Below are 13891 nucleotides of genomic sequence, written 5' to 3'. Positions count from 1 at the left end.
TCCAGAAGGGGTTCTCATATTTATAGAGTGGGGGAGACACAGTGTAACTGGTTTCTCTCCATTATGTACCAAAAACTTTCTCTATTCGACTACTTAATACACACCATTCGGCAAAAATCAATTTTGGAAAATTTGGCCCCAATATTTATTTTTGCCCTTATTCACCAAATATTTGGGCCAAGGACTAACATAAATGTTCCTATAATTCGCCCACACAGGGCGTACATACGATACATACATTTGCCTTTACATTTACACATTTTATTTTTAGGGGTAGGGTGAACTAGATGTCAGAACACATATAGCAATGCTTTCTGCACTATAGTGCGTACTTGTATGGTACCGGCCTTGGTGGCGTCGTGGTTAGTCCATCGGTCTATATGCTGGTAGGTACTTGGTTCAGATCCCAGTCGAAGCATGAGATTTTAATCCAGATACCAGCTCCAAACCCTGAGTGAGTTCTCCGCAAGGCTCAATGGTTAGGAGTAAACCACTTGCACCGACCAGTGATCCATAGCTGGTTCAACAAAGGCCATGGTTTTTGCTATCCTGCCTGTGGGAAACGCAAATAAAAGATACCTTGCTGCTAATCGGAAAGAGTAGCCCATGTAGTGGCGACAGCGGGTTTCCTCTCAAAATATGTGTGGTCCTTAGCGAAATGTCTGACGCTGTATAACCGTAAATAAAATGTGTTGTGTGCGTCGTTAAATAAAACATTTCTTTCTTTCTTTTGCATGTATGGGGGGTCATTGCCTCATATACTGACTTCCAGAAAAGGTTCTGATATTTATAGAGTGGAGGAGACTCTGTGTGAGTGGTCCCTATCCATTATGTACCAAAGACTTTGTTTATTCCATTACTTAGTACACACCATTCGGCAAAAATAAATTTTGCAAAAATCGGCCCCAAAATTTATTTTTGCCCTGATTAACCAAACGGTTGCAATCTATGTACTTCTGTTCTCCAGCCAAAAACCCATTGGGCTATTTATTTTTCCAGCCAGAGCTCCACAACTTGCGTAACAAAGGCCGTGGTTTGTACTATCCTGTCTGTGTGATGCTGCATATAAAATATCCCTGACTGCTAATCAGAAAGAGTATCCCATCATTTTTCAGTTGGGCATTCCAATATTTCTCAACGATGAAGACGGACGTTAGTCCTTGTTCTCTCGATCTGCCCCCCCACCTGGGGGAACTGATGAAGACGTATGGAATGCTGTTGGAGTATCGAGTCTCGTACACCGGGTCACGGGCAACCGTGACCTTGGTGTACGGAGACCGGATTCAAAAGAAAGGAAGATGGAGGAAGAGGAGACGTGTGCCAGCGGCGGCGCAGGGGGGGTCAAAACCGGTGGCTAAACCGCCGGCGGCGACTCCTTCTGTTCGACCGCCGAACACCGCTCACCCGAGCAAGAAGACAAGAGCAGAAGAGGTTCCGGCCCCGGATGTTCAAGCTTCTATGCCAACGGAAGAGCTGGAGACGGAGTTCGACACGGAAATCTGCGTCACACCGTTCAACCGGCCACCTGCACCAATTCCTACGGAAGCGCTTTCGGACTTGTCGCCGATTATACTGGCGACACCCGTTGAGGCGCAGGCCCGGAAGGTGGCCGTTGTCAAGAGGAAGGCGACCACTCCCCCGAGTGCCATACCAGCCAAGCCGAGCCGCCCCTCTCAACCGCCGGAGACACACGAACAACCAGTGGAGCAGTGGTCACTGCAGGCCAGCCGTCTCCCCCAGCGTTACCAACAACTGGTTAAGAACAACATCCGGGATGAACGTCTACTCATCAGCAGACCCAAGGCCCTTTCCTACAATCCATTGCCAGACAATCCAGACGAGGGGGAGTTCGCGGTACATCGACTCAAGACGCGGGAGGGACACGACGCAGTTTGCGTCACCATCTGCCGGAGCGGAATATTCAGCCAAGGTGTGCTATTCTTGGAGATGGACAACCCGACACTACATCGTGTTCTTAAAACCATCGCGGGGACTCACTACCGTTCCATCACCAAGGAGTTAGCAGACTCCGACTACCGGCAGTTCCTCCCGCAGCTTGAGATCACCGGATTCATCGGATCCCCCTAGACGCCAACCTCCTTTCCTCCGTGAGTAACCTCCTTTTTTGGGCTAGTTAGACTTTAAATGTTTTGGAATGCAGTTCAAAATTTTTATGTTTATTTTTTTATAAATAGTCTAACGCATTTTGTTTTGGCGCCCGTTCAATTGCTCAAAATCACCTTAAAACTTTTCGGCCGAGCAGTCTTAACCATTTTTGGCTAAAATTTTAGAGTCCAGACATGTATCGGTATGCAGTACTCTTTGTAGACTTAGGTAAAAAACAGGCTTCACCGAGGAATCGAAATTCAGCCAATCAGAACACGGCTCCCACTCGGTGTTACTTCTTGTTTATGAAGTGTCTGCTAGTCGGTCCGCGCTTACTAAATGGCTTTTTTCCAAATTCCGCCCACTTCAAACTTACCCCCCCCCCCCCCCCTGCTCCGGAGTCAGTCACTGGCGAAGTCAGAGGCTAATTCCGCAGTGGGCGTGCCTGAACCTTCGTGGATAGGGGCACGTAAATATAGTTACCCATACCCAGAGTATCCCATTGCGTGGGGACAGTGGTACAGTGCTCGATCTATGTGTGGTCGGTGTGGGATCGATCCCCAACGGTGGGCCCATTGGGCTATTTCTCGTTCCAGCCAGTGCATCACGACTGTTGTATCAAAGGCCGTGGTATGTAATACACCGTCTGTGGGATGATGCTTATAAAATATCCCTTGCTGCTGAAGAGGCGACAGCGGGTTTCCTCTCTCAGTCTGTGTGGTCCTTAACCATATGTCTGACGCCATATAACTGTAAATAAAATGTGTTGAGTGCGTCGTTAAATAAAATATTTCATTCATTCATTCCCTCCTATCAAGCAGTGACATGTTCAGGATGGAAAGCGATCGCGAACAATTGGACTGGTACCATCATGTTCAATCGCATCACATTCGATGTTAGGCGTAAACATCGGTCTAGCGAGCGTTAATACATCACAAACGGGGGGGGGGGGGTGAATTAGATCAGTGGCAGAGCGCTCATTTACTTTGCGATGGTTCGAACTGATCGATCGCCCTTGATGGACTCTCGTGTTCCCCCTCCCACCAGTGAACCACGATTGGCACGTCAAACGCAGTGGTATGTATTGCTCTGTCCATGGGAAAGTGCATTCATCACGCGCGCGCATGTGTGTGTCTCTATGTGTGTGTGGGGGGGTGGGGGGGGTGGGGGGGTGGCACGACGTAGCCCAGTGGTAAAGAGCTCACCTAATGCGCGGTCGCTCTACGATCGATCGCAGGCTATTTCTCGTCCCAGCCAATACACCACGACTGCTATACCAAAGGCCGTGGTATGTGCTGTCCTGTTTGTGGGATAGTGCATATAAACATCCCTTGCTACTAATGAAAAATTGTAGCTGGTTTCCTCTCTATATATGTCAGAATTACGAAACGTTTCACATCCAACAGCTGATGATTAAAAATCAATGTGCTCTAGCGGTTGTGGATACGCTCGTAGTACTAAGGGATCTTTTATATGCACTTTCCAAAAACCAAGTCAGCCAACACAGCTGTGAAAGAAAGAAAGAAATGTTTTATTTAACGACGCACTCAACACATTTTATTTACGGTTATATGGCGTCAGACATATGGTTAAGGACCACACAGATTTTGAGAGGAAATCCGCTGTCGCCACTACATGGGCTACTCTTTCCGATTAGCAGCAATAGACCGGGAGCCAGGTGAGATTTAATTGTTGCGAGAGTTCGAAAAGGTTTGAGGTGGTTGAGGTGTAGAGGGACCCCAACTGACTACATAAACCCAATTCTTAAGTAAATATAGTGCGGGAGTAAATAGGGGGCGCTACTGAAATTACCCCCAAAATGGGATTTAATTGTTGTGAAAGTTCCATCCAAAATTCCTTTACTACTTATTAGAGGACATCTCACTGAGCCCAAATCCACAACTTAAGAAAAAATATTTTGCGGGAAAGGCTACTTAAGAAAGACTCTAATTAGTGCTAATTAGGGATTTAATTGTTGTGAAAGTTCCATCCTTGGAACCAAATGTAAAATGTAGAGTATGCTCACCCGATTCAGAATTACCAATTTAAGAAAAAAAATAATGCGGGAAAGTGCAGTTAAGAAAAGGTCAAATGCTAATTAGTGCTAATTAGGGATTTAATTGTTGTGAAATATCCATCCAAAATTCCTTTGCTATTTGGTAGAGGACATGTCACTGAGCCCAAATCCACTGCTTAAGAAAACATATTTTGCGGGAAAGGCTACTTAAAAAAGACTCTAATTAGTGCTAATTAGGGATTTAATTGTTGTAAAAGTTCCATCCTTGAAACCAAATGTGAAATGCTCACCCGATTCAGACAAGATAATGACTTACAGCATCAATGTGAAAGGTGGGTTTTTTTGTTTAGAACATGGACATGTAGTATATCAATGGATAGCTTTTGGTGACTATTGTACAGATAAGTCAATATTATGTATGAATATGGTATACAGTCATAAAACATGTTAATAGCAAAAACAAATTTTCTGAGAGATGTGCGCCATCTTGTCACTGTAAAATGTTTGTTTTTTTAGACTGCTAATTGGAGACCATCCATAAAGTGTGGGGTTTTTTTCAAAATCGGGGATTTTTTTTTATTACCCCTGCTCCATGTACACCGTTTGTATATTTGATCATTACTCTCCACCCCCCCCCCCCCCCCCCCCCCCCCCCCCCCCCCCCCCCCCACGCGTGTTCAGGTGTAAATTAATCTTCGACGCTGAAAAGTACATCGGACACAATTTGGAGCACGGACTGCATCCATCTGACACCAATAAAATAATACATTTTGAGGTATGTACACCTCCCCATGTAATGCCCGACCCCCCCCCCCCCCCCCCCCCCCACACACTTTTCTGGGCAAATGTACTTTATAGATGGCCCCTTGTTGCAAGGCAAAATATATTAATGAATTTTTTTAAAGAGTTAATAACAAATAGTTTTCGACCATGCAGCCTGTCACAATACATCAAATACTAGTATGTCATAAAGTGGTTAAACACCTTGTACCACCAGGATCTGCTTGTGTAACACACTGACATGTCTCTGCATAATAGAAAAGCCTTAAAACATTTCAACACCATTTCTTGCAGCGACATAAATGTAATTTTTTACATGCATTAATGGCCTACAGTAGAATTGTTAACACCGACTTCTACCTCTCCTTGTGGGCAGGATCTAACTCAGTAAGTACAGCGTTCGCCTGAGATGCTTGAGTCGAAGGATTGAATCCCCTAGGTGAACCCAAGCTCTGATTGGTTTTTCCTGCCTCAGCCAGTGCCCCGCGCCTGGTACCCAAAACAAAAACCTATAGCGGTTTCCTCTTAGATAATATGACCAAATGTTTGACATCCATTAACCAGTCATTGAACAAAACAAACTTTCTAGCTTTATGTTACTCCAACGCAGAACCAAGAAAACTATCCATTGTGTGTATTTGGATTTTAGAATGTTCTTCACTAACAGCATCACCTACTTAAAGCAAAATGTGTCTGTATTTGACAAGAAATGTAATAAAGCCTGGAACAGTCTTCCTTCAAGACAGATGCTGTTGTTCTTTGGATTTATTATAAACTAGAAGTCATTTGAAGAAAAGATTATTTATCTCGAAACGATCTAAGAAACAAGCCATTCCTTCATAAATATATCATACTTGTCATTGCCCAAGTCTGTTCATCATAACATTGAAAGCGTGGTCTTCAATGCCTCATCTATTTGCTGCTTTCTTTAAATATATTTTTCATATGACCCAATCTGATATTTCTCAGAAATGTCTTGTGTGTGTATTTGGTCTATTCATGGTGTCTAAAATATTTCAACTTTTGACCAGTCTTCATAGATGACTCCAGCTCTGCTACCACCTTTCATAGAAGCATTATTCTCCTCATGTTCCTGGTCAATAGCAAAGAATGGTTATCATATTGTTTTTATTGTGAAGCACCCTGCCAAAATTCAGCATATACATCAATATTTTATTAATTAAGTTCGCCAAATCTTGCAAATGCACTGACAGTCACCTAGTTTGTGTTCTTTCAAGAAACCAATAATGTAAAATACTTGTATGCAAAATGAAGTTTGCTTTTCAAATGCTTAAAGAAAGAGCATTATTTTTATTTCCAACTGCAGAACTAAAAATCAAAATTGGAACAGGGTTCATGATTCAGCTCTATGATTGCAGCAGTCTTTGACTGATGAAGTATAAATCATACATGTCTTCTACTGTAGGAGGGTGGGGATGCGTCACATTAGTGACTTTTGGGAAAGGAATCTGTCGATCCTGAAGAGGCAACTCCAGCCTATATATACTAGGACATCCACTAATTCACTGCCATCAAGAATATAGATCTGCTACCACTTTGAATGCTGCCATCTTAATATGAAGGCATCCGAGAAACAAAATTAAGTGATATTCACTATGACTTAATAGACATATACATTCAATACGTTTATCATTGGCATACAAAGGGTGGTCCAAGATAATTATGAATATTTGGTTAGGATTCAGAATGCGAACTTCCGTTTTCACTACACACATTGAGTGATGATAGGCAGCGTTACAAAAACAGGAATACAAGAGAAATGATAGTCACATTCCTCTCAGGGGTGGTACTCGCTGACTGGTGGTTATCGTGGAATATAGCCACTAAATAATCTCATCTTCGTCAAAACATACCATTCAAAAATTATTCCTAGTACATTGACTCATATGACCTACGAGGTTCATGCCTGCAATGTGTGCATTAGGCATATGTACTAACCAGTGTAATATGAATTCTGCGATGTTCGCAACATAATATGTAAGTCACTTTCCCCAAAGAGATATGGTGGACATATCCCTTCTCTTCTTCTTCTTCTGCGTTCAAACACTGTTGGTTACGGCTCTTAATTTAGATCAGAATTTGTATGTTCCCGATGAATTGTGTGGTGTTGATCAGTTCACATTTGGTTCTCCATAGATTGTTTCTAAAGTGCATCGGTATTGACCAAGAGGCGTTCTCCAATAAATAGTGTTTGGTGGCATTAATTCTGATGCTGCCCTTGAAATACTAGTGTAGTATAAACTATGTTAGCTATTTAAAGAAAAAACAACATGAAATTGTCATTAAGCAGTAAACTACAAGATGTGTAACGGACTTATATATGTAACTCTGTGTTATTAAGTATGTATATAGCAATAAATGATCGTATGTTCAATTCTGACACCTACACTGGCTTCCATGGCAGCCAAAATGACCATTTTGAAAATGGCTGCCACAACAATCACCGAATAAATCTCCAATATTGCTATTCAAAAATATTTCCTAAGATATGTCCTAAAATGCAAAATGGCATGTTTCTATCATCACAGACACACGTTTGTCCTTGATGATGATGAATTGGATGATGATATTAATATTGAGTGAAACCTTTTAGTTGAAATGCACACATAATATTTAAGATCAGGTAATATAGTATGCTCATTATAATACAAAATGACGTATATTCTCTTAATTTAGCTACGAAATAGAGATCATTTAGGCATACATAAATTGTATACCGGGTTATATAAACTAAATCCGCATAGGTTTTTAGAAGGAAAAATAGAGACGTTTTAAAACTATATTTAATTAAAAATGGCTATTAACATGTTTTATGACTCTGTATACCATATTCATACCATACCCACCTTTTACATTGACTCTGTAAGTCATTATCTTGTCTAAATCGGGTGAGCATTTCACATTTGGTTCCAAAGATGGAACTTTCACAACCATTAAATCCCTAATTAGCACTAATTAGAGTCTTTCTTCAGTAGCCTTTCCCACTAAATATTTTTTCTTAAGTAGTGGATTTGGGCTCAGTGACGTCCTCTACCAAATAGCAAAGGAATTTCGAATGGAACTTTCACAACAATTAAATCCATAATTAGCACTAATTAGCATTTCACCTCTACTTAAGTGCACTTTCCCGCAATGTTTTTTTTCTTCTTAAATTCGTAATTCTGAATCAGGTGAGCATACTTTACATTTTAATTTGGTTTCAAGGATGGAACTTTCACAACAATTAACTCCCTAATTAGCACTAATTAGAGTCTTTCTTAAGTAGCCTTTCCCACCAAAATATTTGTTCTTAAGCAGTGGATTTGGGCTCAGTGATATGTCCTCTACCAAATAGCAAAGGAATTTTGGATGGAACTTTCACAATTAAATCCCTAATTAGCACTAATTAGCATTTGACCTCTTCTTAAGTGCAGTTTCCCGCAATATTTTTTTCTTAAATTGGTAATTCTGAATCGGGTGAGCATACTCTACATTTTACATTTGGTTCCAAGGATGGAACTTTCACAACAATTAAATCCCTAATTAGCACTAATTAGAGTCTTTCTTAAGTAGCCTTTCCCGCAAATTATTTTTTCTTAAGCAGTGGATTTGGGCTCAGAGACATGTCCTCTACCAAATAGCAAAGGAATTTTGGATGGAACTTCCACAACAATTAAATCCCATTTTGGGGGTAATTTCAGTAGCGCCCCCTATTTACTCCCGCACTATATTTACTTAAGAATTGGGTTTCTGTAGTCAGTTGGGGTCCCTCTACACCTCAACCACCTCAAACCTTTTGGAACTCTCGCAACAATTAAATCTCACCTGGCTCCCGGTCTACAAGGGATCTTCTATTTGCGCTTCCCACAGGCACCCCTGCGCGTGCTGTATCCTCACCGTGGTGCAGGGGTGTAACATTCTCTTTGAGAATGGCCAATACAGCACAAATTGAAGTTTAGAGTAAAAGTCAGTATCTATCTGTGATATTTGTATTTGTATTTTTGCAATTGTTTAGACTGTTTTTATTTATATCTTGAATGTTTCTATTGATGTTGATCATCACCTTATTTGTTTCCATTACCATAGTTTGACACCCAATAGCCGATGTATTTTTCGTTTTTCGTGCTGGGGTGTCGTTAAACATTCATTCATTCATTCATTCATTCATTCATTCCCACAGGCAGGATAGCACAAATCATGGCCTTTGTTGACCAGTTATGGATCACTGGTCGGTGCAAGTGGTTTACACCTACCCATTGAGCCTTGCGGAGCACTCACTCGGGGTTTGGAGTCGGTATCTCGATTAAAAATCCCATGCCTCGACTGGGATCCGAACCAAGTACCTACCAGCCTGTAGACCGATGGCCTAACCACGACGCCACCGAGGCCGGTACACAGCTGTGAAGCATTTGATAAAAAACATTAAAACCCAGTGGGCCGATCAAGAAGGTCGACTCTATGTCCATCAGCACTCTAGGCAAATCCATTGTTGATGAGTGTATTCTATTCAGAACTCATAAATAACGTTTCGTTTGTAATAAAACTTTTTAATACAGCTTTATTGTCACGTTGGATTCAGCACATAATCAAATTATTAAAGACAGATACTAATTTGATCATAATTAATTGTAAAAAATAAATAAAGCAAAACCTCTTGCTTGGAAAAAGATACATTAATAGCAACATTTTAGTGTGTAAAATGTTTAGACAAATGTCTTTTTTCTAGATCTTTACAAAGACAAATACTTTTTAAAACGTGTTAAAGGTATAATCTGCAAGCATTGCGTCTTAATACATATTTCGCTTTATTCACAAAAAGCATTTACAACAGTGTAAGATTTTGATTTAAAATCTTTTCCAAACCTTAAGTATAACGACAACATTCAAATTCTTGAAGTTTTGAAGTTAACCAAAGCTAGTTCGCCATACTACGAACATTTTAGCCAAGTGGAGGCATTTTCCTTATAGTTAACAAGCTGTTATCTACACGTCGAATCGTGTTTATAGCCTTTGTACTGTCACAACAGCCATGCATACAACATCAACAAATTCTCCTTAAAGTCAACAATCAGCCAATGACGTTTGAGCACATTTCCAACAAACAGTTATCAGACTCGCTTGTAGTGTGATATCATAGTTACACCCTTGCAGTGGCATTTCTGAAAAGAAAAATATGTAAAGGAACATTAGAAACTATATAATAGTGTATTTTCGGATCACCGTTATAAATTAATAATGTATGTTTGTATGTGTGTGTGTGTGTGTGTGTGTGTGTGTGTGTGTGTGTTTTAAATAAGTGACGTTCTAAAGTTTGGTTCAACATAGAACAAAATGGTCAACAGTAATAGAAATAAAATATTATAAATTGTGCTATTTCTTTATTCATTTTACATAAATGTTTGCTAATAAATCAATAAGCAGTAACATTCGCCCATAATATACTTCAAGCACAATTCACGTATCATTATATATATGACGTTTAGGCAGAATTGAAATACATTTAAGATGCGATGTAGACTTTTTATTTAGTTTGTATATACACTGTTGAATAGTTATTTACTATATACTAGTAGTTGCACCATTTTATTGAATATATTTACAAAATTAGCTTTGCTTGTTGAGTCGCGACAATATATTTGTTTCTAAGTATTGAAAATATTTGCAACCGATATGTTATACTCAAGAATTACCTTACAGTATGTTAGATCCATTAATAGCACAATATTAATGTGCTGGGGATGCGATTAAATCATTCCTGTATTGCTTGCTTTTACGTGAAAACAGAAGTGCCATGATACTTCGCTATTCTTGGGAGTTCACTATTCTTTTCTCTCTTTTTTTTTTTTGACAGCCCCTCCCTGATTCAGTATAACACCAGCTCCTTTTGTGAGGCACCCAGGAGCAAATGTCTCCTGGCTTTGTCCTGGGGGCGAGACGTAACCCAGCGGTAAAGCGCTCGTTTGATGCGCGGTCGGTTTGGGATCGATCCCCGTCAGTGGGTCCATTGGGCTATTTCTCGCTCCAGCCAGTGCACCATGACTGGTACATCAAAGGCCGTGGTATTTGTTATCCTGTCTATGGGATGGTGCATATAAAAGATCCTGCTGCTAATCGAAAAGAGTAGCCCATAAAGTCCCTCAATATCTGTGTGGTCCTTAACCATATATCCGACGTCATATAACCATTTTAAAAAATGTGTTCAGTACGTCGTTAAATAAACCATTTCCTTCCTTCCTTGGTCTTGTTCCGAAACCACTGTCAAGATGAGACGAAAGCGTTTTGGTTACTTACAAGTATCATAGTGTCTCCTTCCACCCATCGCTCAATGTCCATCTGCGCCTGGTTTAAGGCTGTACCGGTATGTTTTTCTAAAAATTTGGAGCCGTCTGCTGTTATCACACTCTGAAAATAACACAACAGATAAACAACAAAAAATACTAAATAAATAAATCGTATTTTAAAGACGTGAGCATAGAACAACGGTGCCGAATGTAGTTGGATCTCCAAACATGGTACTGTTTGAAAAAAAGGCCCACTTGGATTTACGGTCGAAGGAAACTAAAATATAGATCATTAAGAAGGGCCATTCATTAATTTATAGTTATTTTCGTGCTTATATCCAATTAAGGTTCAAGCACGGTGTCCATGGCACACACCTCACCTATATGGATTGTTTGTCCGGGACAGTGGGTCAGTGGTTAATTGTTAGTGGTTAGTGAGGGGAAGGAAGGAAATGTTTTATTTAACGACGCACTCAACACATTTTATTTACGGTTATTTGGCGTCGGACATATGGTTAAGGATATTGAGAGAGGAAAGCCGCTGTCGCCACTTCATGGGCTACTCTTTTCGATTAGCAGCAAGAGATCTTTCATATGCAGCATCACACAGACAGAATAGCACATACCACGACCTCTGATATACCAGTCGTGGTGCACTGGCTGGAAGGACAAATAGCCCAATGGTCCCACCGACGGGGATCGATCCTAAACCGACCGCGCATCAAGCGAGCGCTTTACCACTGGGCTATGTCCCGCCCCGTGAGGGAGGGGAGTCCGTGTAGTGGCCTCACACCTACCCATTGAGTCGTTAAACTCGCTCTTAGTGGGAGCCGGTACCGGGAAGCGAACACAGTACCTACCAGCCTTATATCCGATAGCTTAACCACGACATTACCTAGGCTGGTGAGAAGGGCCGTGGCTAATTAAACTTATTTTGGACAATGACGCAACAAGGATTAAAAGGTAGGAACAATTATTAAGAATAAATGACTTTAGTTAGTTGCGCATAACTTAATGTAAAAGCTGTCTCTCCCCATGCTCCTGTTAAGTATGTCGGTAGTGTTATAGTAAACTAAAGCATTTACACATTATATTAACACTCTGAAATGACCGAAATCAGGGGCGTAGCCAGAAAAGTTTTAGCCCGAGCGAGGGGATTCGGATAATAAATGGATAATAAATTTAAAAAATTACATTAATTGTTGGAAATCAAATCTAGCTATCGCATCACGTTAACTGAACCATGATGGAGTGAAATCCATGTCATTCCTCTCTGCAATTTTAGTTTTTGAATTATGGACCATTGCCATAGTTCAATTATTTTTACAAAATGGCATTAATAAATGGAGTATGGTGGTTATAAAGATGGTTGAATAAAGTACATTTAGGGACAAATCAAATTATTTTTGTTCAGGTAATACTTTATTACATCATTAAATAGGTCAGTGGTCTGTGACAGTATGCCTTTAAGAAACTTTTATTTACATAGAAATGTTTAATAAACAAAAATGTCATTTGATTTGGTATTGGTTTAAAATTCAATAACGTTTTACTATAAGTTTTAACATTATTCATTATAGAGATATTTGCCAATTAATATGTTCCCTTTTGTTGCAAACGGACTTTTAATCAAATTTGGATTATGTTAAATACAAGTACACACACAATTATCTAAAAAGATAATGTAATCAGTTGTAGACAACGATTCTTTACTTCACTTAAAGTTCCTATTTTATCCCCAGCCTTGGTGGTTCAATGTTTTATACTAAGTCGGGACATCAATTACATTATGATCAAACAATAAATTTGAACAGTCCGACTTAAGATCAATAACGTTTCAAAATAAATTAAAAGACTTATATGTATACAAGTAAAATAAGTAAAATATGTTAAAATAATATCATGTTAATTCAAAATATTTATTTAGTATTGTTACATGTGTTCTTTTTAGGACAGTCTTAAAGGGACATTCCTGAGTTTGCTGCAATTTTTAAGATGTTATTGACTAACAGAGATTTTAACGATTGTAATTACATATCAAATATATTTTTCTGCATAAAATATTAGTGACTGTATATTAAACGTGTTTCTGATCGTTCTAATATTTGTACTAGGTTAAATTTCATTTTATTTCCTAAAATAATAGTTTTTCGTACGTATGAAATTACTTGAAGACAAAATCCAGTTTCGGCTTCTTACAAATATTAAGACGACCAGAAACACACTGAATATACAAACACTGATATTCTAAACAAGAAAATATATTTAATATGTAAGTTTAATTGTAGAAATATTTTATTAGTCGGAAACATCTTACAATGCAGCAAACTCAGGAATGTCCCTTTAACTACCTTCACTATTAGGCCCAGGTCTATCAACAGAAAAAGAGAAATAAAACTTTTAAAATGTATCTTTTTGTGTGTCCTTTGTAGTGGTTTCCTTCTAGTGTAGTTGAATAAATAACATATCACACCAATTCTACAGCTAGTGTTTATAACGTATCGCACCAATTCTATAGCTAATGTTTATAATGTATTTATTCTTTGCTGTGGTGGTTTCCCTCTAGTGTAGGTAGAATAAATAACATATCGCACCAATTCTATAGCTAATGTTTATAATGTATTTATTCTTTGCTGTGGTGGTTTCCCTCTAGTGTAGGTAGAATAAATAACATATCGCACCATATCGTGTCCGACTCAAGATTACG

At 39.5% G+C, this 13891-nt stretch overlaps 1 protein-coding gene across 1 annotated transcript in view; it reads right to left on the bottom strand.

Moving 5' to 3' along the window:
- Positions 1–9434: 9434 nt before the first annotated feature.
- The window catches only part of LOC121383250 (fatty acid-binding protein, adipocyte-like), a 75073-nt gene continuing 70616 nt past the window's right edge, over positions 9435–13891 (bottom strand). The window contains exons 3-4 of the mRNA XM_041513150.1: positions 11195–11305; positions 9435–10062 (exon numbers count right to left, since the gene is read on the bottom strand). Coding sequence (XP_041369084.1) covers positions 10012–10062; positions 11195–11305 — 162 coding nt within the window. The 3' untranslated portion in view covers positions 9435–10011. The remainder of the gene's footprint in view (positions 10063–11194; positions 11306–13891) is intronic.

This window comes from Gigantopelta aegis, chromosome 10, assembly GCF_016097555.1.
Source record: "Gigantopelta aegis isolate Gae_Host chromosome 10, Gae_host_genome, whole genome shotgun sequence".
NCBI classification, from domain to species: domain Eukaryota; kingdom Metazoa; phylum Mollusca; class Gastropoda; order Neomphalida; family Peltospiridae; genus Gigantopelta; species Gigantopelta aegis.
Note: the sequence above shows the minus strand (reverse complement) of the source record. Positions and strands in the feature narration are given on the sequence as shown.